The 15,569-nt window shown below is 40.0% G+C and overlaps 1 protein-coding gene across 4 annotated transcripts; it reads left to right on the top strand.

The window, feature by feature from the left end:
* On the top strand, positions 1-15,119 carry LOC117270419 (uncharacterized). 4 transcript variants are annotated; one of them, XM_033648024.2, is made up of 7 exons: positions 1-704; positions 6,232-6,429; positions 8,986-9,115; positions 12,406-12,489; positions 12,921-12,949; positions 13,150-13,176; positions 13,425-15,119. In XM_033648024.2, the coding sequence occupies exons 1-7, from the start codon at positions 545-547 to the stop codon at positions 13,697-13,699; spliced, it is 903 nt and encodes a 300-aa protein (XP_033503915.1). In that variant the 5' UTR covers positions 1-544; the 3' UTR covers positions 13,700-15,119. The 4 variants fall into 4 exon arrangements, with proteins under 4 accessions (XP_033503915.1, XP_033503914.1, XP_033503913.2 ...); XM_033648023.2 differs by having other exon boundaries at positions 8-704; positions 12,918-12,949; XM_033648022.2 differs by lacking the exon at positions 1-704 and adding an exon at positions 5,020-5,417.
* The last annotated feature ends 450 nt before the right edge of the window (positions 15,120-15,569 follow it).

The following is a 15,569-nucleotide window of genomic DNA, read 5'->3' as shown; positions in this document are numbered from 1 at the left end:
ACAGCTTGTAAATGGATGTTTTGATATGGTTTTGCTGTTGTTAAAACATGTTTTGTGACTTCAGTTCATCAAGAATATTCTCAGTTTTAGGATTCTTCGTTCACTGAAGGCCTGCAAGAAAAACTCCTCAAAAATGTAGAGTAACACGGAGAGAGTAGCTGATATAGGCTGACAAATGGTCATTTTGAGGGAATATTCCTTTAATGTGACATGATGGTGTTTTCCCAGTCTGCAGCCTCCCTGACCCCTGTCTGCACACTGTAGCACTCTCTCACACATGCACACACACACACACTACAGACTCCTACTCTCTCATAGTCTTGTCCTTCCCTGAGCTTCAGATGGCTTACCAGGTCCTTAATCTGTCCTCTGAGTAACATCACCCTCCATACACTCCTCACAGGACAGCGGGGGAGAGGGAGGGAGGGGAAGCAAGAGGTGGTGGTGGTGGTGGTGGTTTAGGGAAGGTGAATTAGCCCGGCAGTGAAGCGGAGAAGACTTAGTCGGAGCACACAGGATCACTCTGACACACTCTGTCAGGGCCATGGCAGCAGGCATAGAGGAGCGGGACACACACATGGAGGAGCTGGTGGACCAGGGCCTGGGGATGGAGGAGACGGCCCACGGCCTGCTGAGGCGGCCCTCGCTGAAGGAGAGCTACCACAGTGACTCCCTGCTGGCGCCTGACACTGACTTCATGACAGGTAGAGAGATGAGACAGTTAAGATGCTAAAGGGTCAGTTCAGTCAACTGACAAATAATATTCCGCGTTCAACTGAGGTAAATGCTATTTGGTTGGATTTTGGTGCTCAAAGTGTTGAAAAATATTTTTTAAAAGTTGAATTCTCAGAGATGTTTAACTAAAAACATATGCAAATAAAATGCAAATTAACTGCTAGGTGCAAATTGCAAGTGTTATATCAAATGGGACGTTTGGGGGTCCTCTACTAAAAATTTAGAGTGTAAAACAAAAATTTTATGGTGTAAATGTCTTTCATTTTTTTCAGAGTACAAGTACTCTGCTACTTTAATGTTTTTATAGTGGGGGACAAATGCACATGTTCTAAATATTGAGGGAGATGCGACCCCCATGCCCCCTGAAATCCACACCTATGGTGTTCTGTATGCAGGAAATTCATCTTTACTTGTAATCAATGAAAGATGTACACTTCCTGCAATTTATCACGAACTGGTTGTGCATACATGTGTGAGTTTGCTCAGGTTTGTTCTTCCGATTTTTCACCAGAAAATAATATAAAATATCAAAATAAATACATAAATGCATTTGTTTTGCATTTATTTCTCAAAGATTGAAATCTAATTTAAATTATGTTAATCTGACTGAGTTTCAAATGAAGACTAAACCGATGTTGTTTCAACATGTTGCCCTCTGGGAAGGGTTAACATATTACTCACACACGGGGGAAAAAAACTATTTTTAATGAAAATATTGTCTAAATTGGGATTATTAAAGCTCTCGAAAACAAAGTGACAGGAAACACTTTGGTCGGGAATGTTGCTCATGACCTCACAGGCCAACAATAGTAAAGAAATATTGACTACACTTTGTACTAAACCAGCCTGAAAACACTGTGAATTCTTTGACTTCTCTGCACTATTGATTTTCACTCAACCTGTGCAGTGCTTTATTTAAACTGGCAAGTTAAATTTAAACATTAGTCCTGCACACCTGTCCAACGCCACACAGTCAAACTGTGGGTGTGATGGAATGTGCCTCGACTGAGCAGATTTAGGGAAATACCCCGTTCCCTCGGGGATATTAATATCAGCGGACTAATATATGAGGGATTGCTTGTGCACACATGGCTTGTATGTGTCAGCATGCAGGGTGCTGATATGAGCAGACAGATGCTGTTCCTTCATTCAAGAAACACCATCTGCGAGCAGAGATTAAAACACTCCGCTGCTTCTCTATGAAGGAGTTATGCCTCCATGTATTTTCATTCTGCCACGATGTATAAAAGGCATATGAATTTTGAAACTGTTTGCGGTGTCCTGGATGTGTGTGTGCGTGTGTGTGTGCGTGTGAGTCAGAGGCACAGAGATAGACATGGTGCATGTGCTTGTTTGTGTGTTCACATTTGCATGAAAGGCATCCAGGGAGCCTGCCTGTTCTTTGTATAGCTGAGTTAGTGCAGAGATTGAGCTTTGGGCTGCTAATTCCCTTTTACAGCACTGGGATTATGTGCTATTCTAATCCCAATCCCATATGGGGTGTGTGTGGAGGTGGCACGAGGATGTTGTCACGGCCAGGACAAGAGGGGAAACAGGAAATCACTGGCCTACACCGAGTCACAACTCTCCATGAGAGACAGATTACTGTTACTGCTGGCTGCATGCTCCAGTGATTACACTGAGAGTCTTCGCCCACAGCAGATCAGCTCTGTCAGGAGGGGACACAAATATATCCAGAGGGTTACATCTTCCTAAGAACTGAGATTTTAACATGAATATGCATCGTAGAAAAACTATACAGCAGGTTTCCAGACTTAGACACTAAACTCTAAACTTTCTAGACATCACAGCATCAGGCAACAGGTTAGTTCAGAGGCACAACCTACTGGATCCCAGCTACTTCTTCATCAACATCACCCACCATGTTCCAAATGTGATCATTAAGTAATTATAGATAGATATTAGATTAGATTATACAGATATTATTCATGATATAAATGTAGATAGGCTGAAGGTTGAATTGTCATTGTTTAGGTCTGTTAAATTAAACTTCCACAAGACTAATACATCAACATGGAGTTGTAAGGGCTGCACTTAACCATAACTTTAAACTATGTAATTTATTTTAACCATTTACCTTATTTTAATTTTAACTAACTGTTTAAACTGTTTTACTATTACTTTTAGCTAACTGTCACCCGCTGAGATATTACTTTTAGCTAACTCTGTCAACTGCTTAGCTGTTAGATTTAGCTAACTGTTTCAACCGTTCAGCTATTACTTTTAGCTAACATTTAGCTATTACTTTAAGCTAACTCTGTCAACCACTGAGCTATTACTTTAAGCTAACCCTGTCAACCGTTTAGCTATTACTTTTATTTTAGCTAACTCGGTCAACCGCTTAGCTGTTAGATTTAGCTAACTTTTTCAACCATTCAGCTATTGCTTTTAGCTAACTGGCATCAACCGCTGAGCTATTTATGTTAGCAAACTCTCTCAACCGTTTAGCTATTACTTTAAGCTAACCCTGTCAACCGCTTAGCTGTTAGATTTAGCTAACTGTTTCAACCGTTCAGCTATTGCTTTTAGCTAACTGTTTTAATCATTTAGCTATTGCTTTAAGCTAACACTGTCAACCGTTTAGCTATTACTTTTATTTTAGCTAACTGGCGTCAACCGCTGAGCTATTTATTTTAGCTAACCCTGTCAACCGCTTAGCTATTACTTTTAGCTAACTGTGTCAATCGTTTAGCTATTACTCTTAGCTAACTGTTTCAGTTGTTAAGCAATTACTTTAAGCTAACCCTGTCAACCACTTAGATATTATTTTTTGGCTTACTCTTTCCACCGTTTCACTATTACTTTTAGCTAACTGTTTCAGTTATGTAGCTATTACTTTAAGCTAACCCTGTCAACCCCATAGCTATTACTTTTAGCTAACCGTTTCAGCCGTTTAGCTATTATGTTGAGCTAAGTTAACTGTTTCAGTTGTTTAGCTATTACTTTAAGCTAACCCTGTCAACCCCATAGCTATCACTTTTAGCTAACTGTTTCAGCCGTTTAGCTATAACTTTTAGCAAAGTATGTCAACCATTTAGCTATTACCTTTAGCTAACTATCTCAACTGTTTATTGATTACTGTTACCTAACTGTTTGAAGCCTTTAGCTATTACTGATAGCTAACTGTTTAACCGTTTAGCTTTTACTTGTAGCTGTTTCAATCATTTATGTATTAGCTATTTTGAACATGTTCTTATTTTTAGCTAACCATTTTAACTGTTTAGCTATTGCGTTTGATTGACTATTTCAACTATTTATTGATACGTTATAGCTAACTATTCCAAGCATTTACTTTTTACTTTTAGCTTACTATTTAAACTGTTTATCTATTACTATACCTAATTATTTCAACTGTTTAGCAACTAGGCTATTTTTTAACAAACTATCTCTGCAATTTGTCTCATAATTTTAGTTATTTCAACTGTATATCCATTACTTTGAACTATTTTAACCATTTAACCATTACTCTTGAGTTAACTATCTCTGTTTATCCATTATATTTACTATTTTAATATCGCTGCCATTTATCCATCTATTTTTAACATATATCCAGTACTTTGACTGTTTCAACGAAGATATTACATTTCACACTCTTTATTACGACACATGGTGTTCAGGTATTATATCTGACTGCATATGGGAATATAATCAAATCAGAATTTAATTTTTCAAATTAGTGGAGCTACTCCACAATCTTAGGTTGGGAATCAACAACACACACACACACACACATACTCACACAAGTTCAAAGGTTGTGTAAGTGATCTCTTTTCCTCACAATCAATTTGATTTGAAAACTGCTGGGAAATAATGCTTCATTACATTACTGCATTACAGTGGTGTTCCCTCTGCAACGACAGTAAAGCATTGTTGTTGTTCTTGTTGTTTTATTTGGCCTCTTCCTCATCCTCCCTATTACTCAGACTGACCTGTAACCTCTGTAACTCTATGGATGAACAAGATGTTTACTGCGGCGCGGCACACGAGCAGGCCACATTTCAGGTTTATTTCTGCTGTTTCCTCTCTGTGTCTCCATCTCTCATAGTGACATGAGGCTTATGTGTGGGGGCGGGGTCAAAGAGGCTCAGTCTGAGGGATTATCATTGTAGTCTGCACACCCACACACACACATGCAAGTACACATACACACACGTGCATAGACAATTTAGGCTGAATTGGACGACTACTGAGTTTTTAAGCATTATCAACCCCACCCCCACCTTTATGTAAGCACACACCCTGAGCAAAAGGGCTTTAAGTGCTGTCATACACATCACCGCGTCCCAGAGCAAGTCAGGCGACCACCAAGGGACTGTGAGAGGATCATAACATACTGCTGATACTGTAATACTGCGTGGATGCTGTAAACAGAGGCGGACAGAAGCAAAACACCAGTACGGCTGCTCTTTGAGTGTGTGTTAGTGTGTGTGTGACATAAGTGGAGTAAAGGAGATGAGATCTTAGTGGACACCAGCCAGTGGATCAGAATCCGATGGAGGGAGAGCCGGCCTATCTCACTGGAGCCAGAGGAGGAAAGAGGGGCGAGAGAGTGTGCTCGCGAGAGGAAAGAAAGAGGAGGAAGACGTCTGGTGCAGTGGATGAGGGCCCAATCGGCCAGCAGAAGCACCCAGACTGCTCATCAGCGTCCAGTGTCTCCCATGGTATCCTCCTCTGAACTATTACTGTGCAGGACTGATGGTTGTCAGCAGTGAAAAGAAAAATACTGAGTAGAACTTGATTGAAAGCCAAATAATAGTTGGTTGTGGGATATGTGTTGTGCGACCTTTGTTTACATGCTGTGTGGTGACCAGCTGTGCTGTGACCTCATTAGTTTGATTTCTGCTAGGGATGATCATGGGATGTTAAAGAGCTGACATTAAAGAGATTCCTTTCTCTGAATATAATTACTATTTACTATTTTGTTATTCAGAGAGAATTCACAGTTTTTTTAGTGAGCGTACACTTGACTAGCGCTGTCTTACTTTGTGACTGGTAAATTATCTTCTCTCATACTCAAGATTTTCGCTTATCAAACAGTTGCATGGTTTCAATATGAGTCAACCGCACATTTCTTGGCACCTATCTCTGCCTCTGTGTGTGTGTGTGTGTGTGTGTGTGTGTGGGGTTATGTACTGTATGTCACTCACCCTCTGTTGGTTAACAAGCTCTAACTGTTGCTCTGTGAGTTTACTCTTCTTTTTGTTCTATAAAAGCTGCATATGTAAACATATTTAGACATGGTCTGGTTCAATAGATGCTTTGGATTCTACTGTTCATTTTAAAGGTGGATAAGCATGTCGTCAGTTATGTAATGTGGCTGAAAAGCATAACAACATAATCTGTGTTCTGGCATGAACATGTCGCTCTATCTATCTATCTATCTATCTATCTATCTATCTATCTATCTATCTGTCTGTCTGTCTGGCTATCTGTCTGTCTATCTAGTTCTCATCCCATTTTGTATTATTCCTCCAGATGACCGCAGTTCGGCAGCCAGTGGCCTGGACGTTGCCGACCGGCTGACCTACCTGGAGCAGAGGATGCAGATGCAGGAAGATGAGATCCAGCTGTTGAAGATGGCTTTGGCTGATGTCCTCAAGAGGCTCAACATCTCTGAGGAGCACCAGGCAGCTGCAGCCTCTGCTGCTGGCAGGAGAGCACCAGGTGCAAAAGGTGAGCAAAGATCTGCCTGTGGATTATTACAGTTATCCACATGTCAGTTTGAGGATTTAAGGTGTCTCAGTGTGTACAGCTTTTGTTATGTAGACTATTGGAGGAGACGTTGATTTCTTTAAGGAATCGTCAGTGCTACATTTTCATGAGGAAATAATTAAAGTTAGCATTTTTTTTTTCTTTTTTCTTTTGGCACTGCTCTCTCAAAGACAACCAGAGCACTTTCTGGCATCCTCACTACCACTGTTTCCAAAGTTACTTTGGTTGTTCCACTGTCCACCATTTCCACTCCTGGGGATGGTAACTGCAAAGAACTTACACTGATACTCTTTGGTAACCTGTGATAGCTACTGATAGCTGTCGGGGAAAACCAAAGTGCTGTCCTCTTCTTGTTTTGGTTGATGCACTTTCTTTGTGCCGTAAATGAAGCCAAAGTTGTAGGTTCAAGCTGAGAATGATGTCAAACCTGAGTTGATTAAGTTGCAGTACTATAGGTTGGAAAACTAAGTTGTTGTTAGCAGTACCAGTTCTAGCCAGGTTAGGCAATGTTAGCATTAATAACAACGCATAATACTGTGTTATGTGCATACAAACACTGAATCTACATGTCCACAGATAGAAGTTGGACAAGCTATGTGTGTGTCAGTGACCAATGTTGATGTGCAGAGCAGCCATATTGGTTTGCGAGTTGGAAATCTGACTGCAGGGGGCGTTCCAGTTGAAATTTCCAACTGCAGACTCAGAAATTTTGACTTCCCACTGCAAATGGAACACACCAACTGTACCCCAAAATTACATATTTAAAGTGAAGCTTATAGGACACCAATCTAAATGCTGATGATGTCATTATTCATTGTGCAATCAACATTTACTTCATAATGGGAAATTAAAGCAAAAGAACGTGTCTTATTCCACTTTAAACCGGGTTTGATTATTGTGGCTCAAGTGCAACCACAGGAATCTGCTTAGAGCAATTTTATTGGCCAATATTCATTTTCATAAGTGACAATTATCATTGTATGTTGGCCAACACTCTTTGGTGTTATTGTATGTTCAGCATACATCTTTGTCCTGACACATTCATGTTTAAATTTGAAGATGTTGGCTAAGATGAGACTTTTTAGGGTTGCAAACCATAGTTATTGTCATTACCAATTATTCTTTCAATTGTTGTTTGCTCCGTAAGTCATCAGGAAAAAAAGTGAAAAATGCCTAGTACAGTTTACTCAATAGCCCAATGTGATCCAAAACCTAAAGATATTAATTCAACAGTCATGTTTGACAAAGTTGCAAAAACTCACATGTGAGATGCTAAAACAAATGTACAAATCTACACCAAACATTTTATAAGTGATTTCACTGACACAGACAAACTTCCAATGTCACAATAAAATCATGAGAGTTCATCTTGAGTCATGATGCACTCCTGTGATCTTGATCATTTGATGTAAGGTGGTCATAAACTCAGTCCGAGCTGGGGGTCCTGACCCCCACTAAAGGTCGCCAAAGCTTCACAAGGGGTCATGAGCCCCTCTTGACTTTAAACAGTGTAAGAAAACTTTTAAAAAGTACACACTAGGCCTATATCTCAGCATTTCATTCATTTCTGTAAAGAAAACGAAATGAAATGATTACATTTAAAGCCTCAACTGTTACTGAAAATATAATTTTATCTCACTCGTAAAAGCATGGTAAAGATCTGAACACGAGTTATATTCACAGAACCTTCACTCTCTGTTTAACAACCTTGTCCAGCATCAGAAATGTGTGCAGTTAAAATAACAAACGAGCTAACAGAACAATGGCCAAGTGTCAGGGAGAAGAAAACACTGACTTTGTTAAAAAAAAAAACATCTACTAGGTATGTATAACTGTTTAAAAAAATGTATAAAAAGTCACTAAAAATATCAGTAAAACTGATCTCTGATGCAGTGTTCACAGGAAATAATAAAATAGTTTGTTTTACACAAATGTCCTGGAGTTGTTGCGATCACTCTTCAGATTAATTGTACAGCTTATCAGTTATTTTGTACTGTTATTGTTATGGATTGAATATGAAATGAAATATCCGTCACTTAGTCAGGGAGTGTCAATTTACCCAGTGATAGAAAAAGGATCCCTCAAGAAAAAAGGTTGTGGACCATTGTTCTAAAGTATGTTAGGCATAAATAATATTTAGCTTTTTTTGCTTGAAAAGTGACTGAAATGATTAATCACTCATCATGCTATCAAATGGTTGCTAATTGAGCCTCTGATTGACTAAGTGACTAATCAGTTCAGTACCAAAACTTTTATAAATATTGTATATACAGTAGTTTATGAGTCGACTCATAATGTTAACATGATTTTTGTACCCACAGTCATTAGTTAAGAATCATAAAAAATATGGTGTCAGTAGTTCATCATGTTTCTGTATCTATTCAAAGACAAATATTCCTGAACATAAGGAAACATGTCCTAATAATTCTTTACTTTTCACCACAAACAGAAAGCTCATAAACTCCCCCTTTTACCCTTTGTGTGTATGTGTGTGTGTGTGTGTGTGTGTGTCTGCAGCCCGACCAGTGTCTCTGGCTCTGCCCTCCAGACCGCCCATGGTGACCTCCAGTACTGCCTCCCTAAAGAAGAGCTCCACACTGCCCTCCAGCTCCACAGCCAGGAACTACAGCCCAACACCACCTCGCAGGTAAACGCTGCTGCTGCTGCTGCTGCTGCTACTGCTGCTGCTGCTGCTGCTGCTGCTCACTGTGCAGGCAGGACACAATCTCATGCGGCCGACCTACAAGCATTTAAAAGATATATTTTTTAAAAATATGTTTTTAAGATTTTGAGTAGAAGAGAGAGCTGTCAAGTTCTTTATTAGCATTTGTGCAGTAAAACAAAAAGGTTAAAATTATTGATTGATTTCTCAACAGGGAAAAACAAAACATCACAGTGACACTTCTTCTTCTTCTTCTCATCTCTGACACCACTCGTCATGAATCACACCCAGACACACACAGTATTAATGTAATACAGTTCTAATGAAGCAGCTTAAAATGAAGCGTCAGTCTCAGATCTCAGGCTTCAGTTGTCATTATTTAATGTGCAAAAGTAATCAGCAGACACCATCCATTATCCAAGAAACACCGCACATGGATTCACAATAATTATTCCAAACACTCGCCTTTATTTCAGAGCAATAAAGCAGCAAACCATTCTCCGCTCTTCCTCTCTATTACCTTTCAAATGATGCTGCCATTAGGTAGCATTAGTCAGAGAGCATGATAGTCTGTCTCTGTGGTGCCTTAATGCGCTGCTGCTATATCTGGAGTATGCTGATATAATTGCACAGAGAGAGGTAAATCTCCATTCACTTAAGGCTGTCCGTTCAATATTAGGATGAAGTGAGAGGCATCACCATCATCATCATCATTAGCAGCGGTGGTTAATTTCTCTCCACTCTCATCTCACCTTTTATTTCCACTAATTAATCTCACCTTCTGTCGTCTTTCTCTCTCACTCACACTGACGTCCGCATCGCTTTTTTCTTCACTGCGTGTTGCCTTCAGCTGCTTCCCCCCGCCGTGAGCGGCCACATCTGTTTTCATTCATTGTCTTATACAGGTATTTCTCACATAAATTTAAAGTAAAACATGTTCAGCAACCCACCGACCACCTCAGTGGGTTCATTATTACAGGGACATGTCTGCTGCCAAGCACTGACAGCACTTTATTTTATATTCTCACAGCTTCCAGAAATATGTCAGTCCAAGGAAATGTGTTTAAATTAATGCACGAGACGTTCACATTTCACCATCTGACACGTCACACCTGTAAAAATACAAGATTATCTCAGAGTTTACAGCAACGTTTCATTGTGATCAAGAACAGTGGAATACAGAATATGCACTGTGTGGAACAAAATGCAAAACTATTTATATGAATTAAAAAGTATGTAAGTAAGAATCAGCTGAGACGCACATCAGTAATACATAATAGGTTTATCAAGTACTTTAATGTTAATGTTGATAAAATATCTGTGAATTTAGAGTAGTTAAATATTTTGCTTTTCAGGAATTATTTCTGAACGTTTGTGGTTTGAAATCCCCTTTTGCAATGAGATAACCGATAATTTCATTATCAATATAATGCTGAATTTGCACTGGAGTGATATCCAGCATGTGTAATTTGGGGCAGATTGGACTGTATAACATCAAGTTACAACAGCTTCCTGTGTCATGGCACAGAGCAAACTGCCCATCTTGCCACAGCAACGCCACTGCACGAAAACAGACAAGCACCTCAATTTGGCATGGTGAAGGTCTTGAGATTCTAGTGACCAAATTTGACTTGGATCAGCCGAATCCTCTGGGAGGAGTTTCATAAAGTTCCATAGCTGCAAAGTGCCTAAAATGACGTTGTCACATAACCTATGACATCACCGTTGGAGCTATTGTCTAATCTTTCACAATTTAGGTTATACCACCCAAATTTGAAACAAGTAAGACAAACCTGTGGGAGGAGTCCAATAAAGTTTGTACAAAACACATGATAAAAGCACAAAATTCAAAATGGCTGACCTCCAGGTGGGCGGATCCAATGAAACCAATGTGAAATATGTCTGAAATGATGAGAGGAATGTGGGTACCAGGTTTCTTGAATAATGTTTTCAAGTTTTTGAGCATCCTAAGCCTCTCAAAAATGCATTGTGCAGGATTGTGATGTCATCAAGCGTCCTGGGATTGCCTAACTGAATGATTAATAAAACAATAAACAGGACGGAAGACGGTGTAACAGTTGGAACGGCAACTGCTGCCCATTTATTTTCTTCACACCCCAAAAAACTCTCACACATGCACAAGCCCCTTTAAACAGCGGAATGTCACCCCAAAACTTTTTCTGCCCTACGGCAACTCAAGAGGGACACACAATATAGAGCAGTCTGTCACAGTAATAATCTCTAAAAGAGCAATAGAGGGAATCACCTCTATTGAAAAACATTACTATTTTTGTGTGCACGTATTGTAATTAATAACATGGTTATAGTAGATTAGCTGGGCTTACAGACACTGCTAACGGCTAACAGCTAACAGTTAGCCCAGCTAATCAACTATAACCATGTTATTAATTACAAAACTTGCACACAGAAATAGTAATGTTTGTTCAATCATTGTTTATAGACTTTACAAACATCAGATTAGTCTAAACGGTGATATAGTGACGTGAAAAAATGTGAGATATATATATATATATATATATATATATAGCTAAACTCTGCTGGATTTCTACCTGGAAGTATTTGTAAACAACAAGGCGATTCCCTCTATATGTTCCTGTCACTTTAATGCTCCAGCCCAAATCAAGTTTTTTTAATTGCACAACTTTACATGAACTGTTGGAAATTTTAAAGAGAGGAATCCAAACTACAGACATTCAGAGAGATGGTTTTCAAAGTACAATATTTGGACGCTATCACTTTGATATTCAAATTTCAGCATTAAAGGGAAGTTTAGGTTTATTTCAACCTGTCTCCTATCGTCCTAAATTTGTTTCAAGTGACTAGTGACATAGTCACTAGTGACATATTTTTATGTCACTAGTCACTTGAAACAAATTTAGGACGATAGGAGACAGGTTGAAACCGAAATTTCCCTTTAAGTATTGTTTTCTCTTGGAAAAAAAACGGCACTTGCACACAAAGAAACCACCAAGACACAGTGGAAAACAAATCTTACTGTAAAAGTTTAAACCACCTTAATTCCAATCATCCTGTGACATCAGTAAATTGCACTTTCTCAAACCACACATCTCATTTTCTTCATTTCAGTGGCTGAAGTCACTTTATTCCCATTTGGGTAAACAATTTGGTTTATGAGCTTCAGTTACAGTAATAAAGAGGATGAAGTTTACACTGTTAAACTGAATACATGTTTAAAAAATAAAAGCTTAAAGACGTAAGAGCCATGACCTTCCAGATTTTTATTTTCCTTCCAGTGGTGTGAGGAGCCCACCAGGTAGTGTGAAGGATGCTAAACGACCCACCTCTGCAGCCTCCTCCTGTAAGAAGCCTTCAGAAGGGTAAGATGCTGTTCTTTACACAGGTCAACTTCTGTGCTGTCCATCATTATAAAGCCAAATCTTATGTCATATATCTTTTTCTTTTCTCTTCCTGTTACTTTATGTCAGTGTTTTTTAACACACACACTGCTTGCAAACCACATAGTATGGATATCCATTGATTTTGGGGTGACCTAGTTATTCCTGGCTGATCAAGTCAGAGTCAAATCTCTAAAATCAAATCAAGGTTATTTCCAACCCCAACATCCTGTTTCATGTGAGAAGTCCTCACACCACACCACAAAGGGAACATTCTCAAAGCCAGCTGAAAGGATGTTTAAGTGTTTAGTCAACCTGAAACTGATCTCTCTGTTTCTGTGTCACTGTATCTCCTCCTCGTGTCCTCTTCTGTCTCCATTTCAAATCCATTCTCTCTCTCATTATAACAGCAGCAAACCCAAGGAGGCTGCAGTAAATGTAGGTAAGTGAGCACTCTCCCTGCTTCCCTGCAGTTGTTTTTTTGTTTCTGGCAGCATTCAGCGTCGTAACAAGAATGTGAAACAGCTGCTGACTGAGCCTCTGTAAAAAACAGAAAGTGATTTTGCAAAAGACTGACATGACAGCGGTGTTGTTTGCTGCATGTGAGTGTGAGCTCTGTGTTTGTGTGTTGTTTCTATGCAGGGACGAGGCGTGTGACACACTGCAAAGGTAGGATTCATCCCTAACAATATACTTATCTGTAATAACTGGAAACGTTTAGAGCATTGTGTTTGGGCTGTTATTTTATCCTTCATTTTTTCTCACATCTCACCATGACTTGTGTGCCTTCCCCTCACCCCTTGCACCCGTATTTTTTAAAATATCCTCACTACCTGACCTCCAACCCTTCCCGCTGACCAACCACCCCTCTTGTCTATTCACTCACCCTCCTCACCTCATTTCACCACTTCACTTAGTGACTATGCAGATCTATCTGAGCCCCCTCGCAAGAAAGACTGGGTCTTCTGAGACCGCCAAATCCGCGGCCGCTGTGCCTGCCAACAGCAGGCCCGCGGCAACATCCAACAAGCCTCAGGCGAAGGGGGGCAGCAAGCCGGAGTCGAAGAAGACGACCCCGTCCTTCACTTTGAACCTGCAGAAAACCACAACCAGCCAGAGCACGCAGCAGGACACAGCCAGCTACAAGAGCCCCCTCAAATCGCCCAGCCAGTACTTTCAGATTTGTTACTGAGGCAGGAGGATAGATTTGATACGAACTTCTCTCTGCCATTGAACCCAAACTAATTATTTAAGCCTCAAACGACTACTTGAACTTAAAAGACTTTCTTTCAATGTCTCAAAAACGAGAAATTGATTCGAACAGCCCAGTCGCAAAAAGAAAATGTTGGCATGTGTTTCTGTAAAACACAGATGTGTTACAATTGTACGTTTCATTTCGTACTATCATATCAGCGTTTCTAAAGTGATTTCTGATTACATGGATATCAGCTGAGTGTCATCAGGAGCTGGTGGAGATGGTGGATGGCGAGAGGCCTCTTTTAGTGAGGCATCATAACATTTTCAGCAGCGATTCTGCCACCAATCTGGGTGTTTTTAGTGAGACATCGTGGCATTTCCTGTGGTAATTGTGCCATCAGAACTCATTGTGTTTCAGCAAAACAACATGGCATTTGTAGCAGCAATTCTGCTACCAGAACTGGGTGTTTTCAGTGAGATGTGGCATTTTCAAGGGTGATTGTGCACCCAAAACTGGTTGTTTTTTTAGGGAGACACCAACCTCATTTCCAGCATTTTATTGTGCCATCAGGACAGTTTGTTTTAGCAAGACATGGCATTTCTTGTGGTAATTGAGCACCCAAAACTGGATGTTTTTAGCAACACATTGGCAGCTTTTCCACTGGTGATTGTGCCACCAAAACTTGGCATTTTTTTTTAACGAGACATTGAGGTATTTCCAGTTTTCATTGTGGCACCACAGCTGGGTATTTTAAGCCCAGACATGACCTCTTCCCAAACATTACCAAGTGTTTTTTGTGCCTAAACATAACCAAACGTTAACCACGGCAACATACAAATGTTACACTCAACAGAAACGTTCAATGCCAACATTTATTCTGGTGATTGGGTTGTTTTAAAACGGGTATATGCAGTTATTAAACTGCAGGGATGGCTTGATTTTCCTCTGTAGTGCATCCTGACTTGGTTGCTTTTTGGTATCTGCAACATGAGCAGTCACAGCATTTAGAAACATTCCCACTAACACGTTTGAGTAAGTGTCGATACAGTGTTTTATTTATTTCAAGTGTAGTACAGTATGAAAGCTTTAATGCATTTTTAGCCTCCTCTGAGACCACTGTAGTCGTAGATCAGTCTCCCACGTCTGCGTATTGTTTCACTGAATGCCTGTGTGTACTGTAAACGTTCTCTCCGTCACTGTGTGTGTGTCTGTAGTCGTCTTTGAGCACTGACTGTGTTTGATATCAATGAGTGTGTGTCAATGAGTCTGTCTCATACCCGTGTGCTGTGATGTTTCTAGTTGTTTTGTAGATGATGTTCCATTTGAAGCTTAGCGACAATACAGTGTGTACCAGAATCAGTCAGAATGACTCATTCTAGTTCAGGACAAACAATAAAAAAACTTAAATCACTAATGGGATGACTTTTCCTTGTATTATCTGCTACTGAGTGTGTGAGTGTGTGTGTGTGTGTGTGTGTGTGTGTGCAGGGCTGTGGTTGTGACTGTTTGGCATCTTATTGACCTGACTAAATGAAGAGTACTTTATATTCCAGCAGAGATCGTGTTTCACTGTGTGCTGCATTTTCCTGCCATGGTTAGGTCCAATCAGCCCCTTGGAGAGCAAGAAAAGTTCAGTCACCTTAATCAAATGTTGAAGCCCCGCTCTGATGATGGGAACGGGCTTTTACAAAGTGACTGCAGGGAATAAATGGCCACTGAACATTTTGATGAGCAGGAAATTGCTGTAAATCATGTGCCATGACCTTTTCAGTTGCATAAACAGTCAAATGAAGACTTGTGGAAAATGCTAGAGTTGTGCCCGGTGCAACTTTTTCCACTCCAACTGTGAGAAAAACTCAGCAAC

The sequence above is a fragment of the Epinephelus lanceolatus genome, chromosome 13 (genome assembly GCF_041903045.1).
Source record: "Epinephelus lanceolatus isolate andai-2023 chromosome 13, ASM4190304v1, whole genome shotgun sequence".
Lineage (NCBI taxonomy): Eukaryota > Metazoa > Chordata > Actinopteri > Perciformes > Serranidae > Epinephelus > Epinephelus lanceolatus.
The sequence above is the reverse complement of the archived record's forward strand: the minus strand, read 5'-3'. Positions and strand labels throughout refer to the sequence as shown.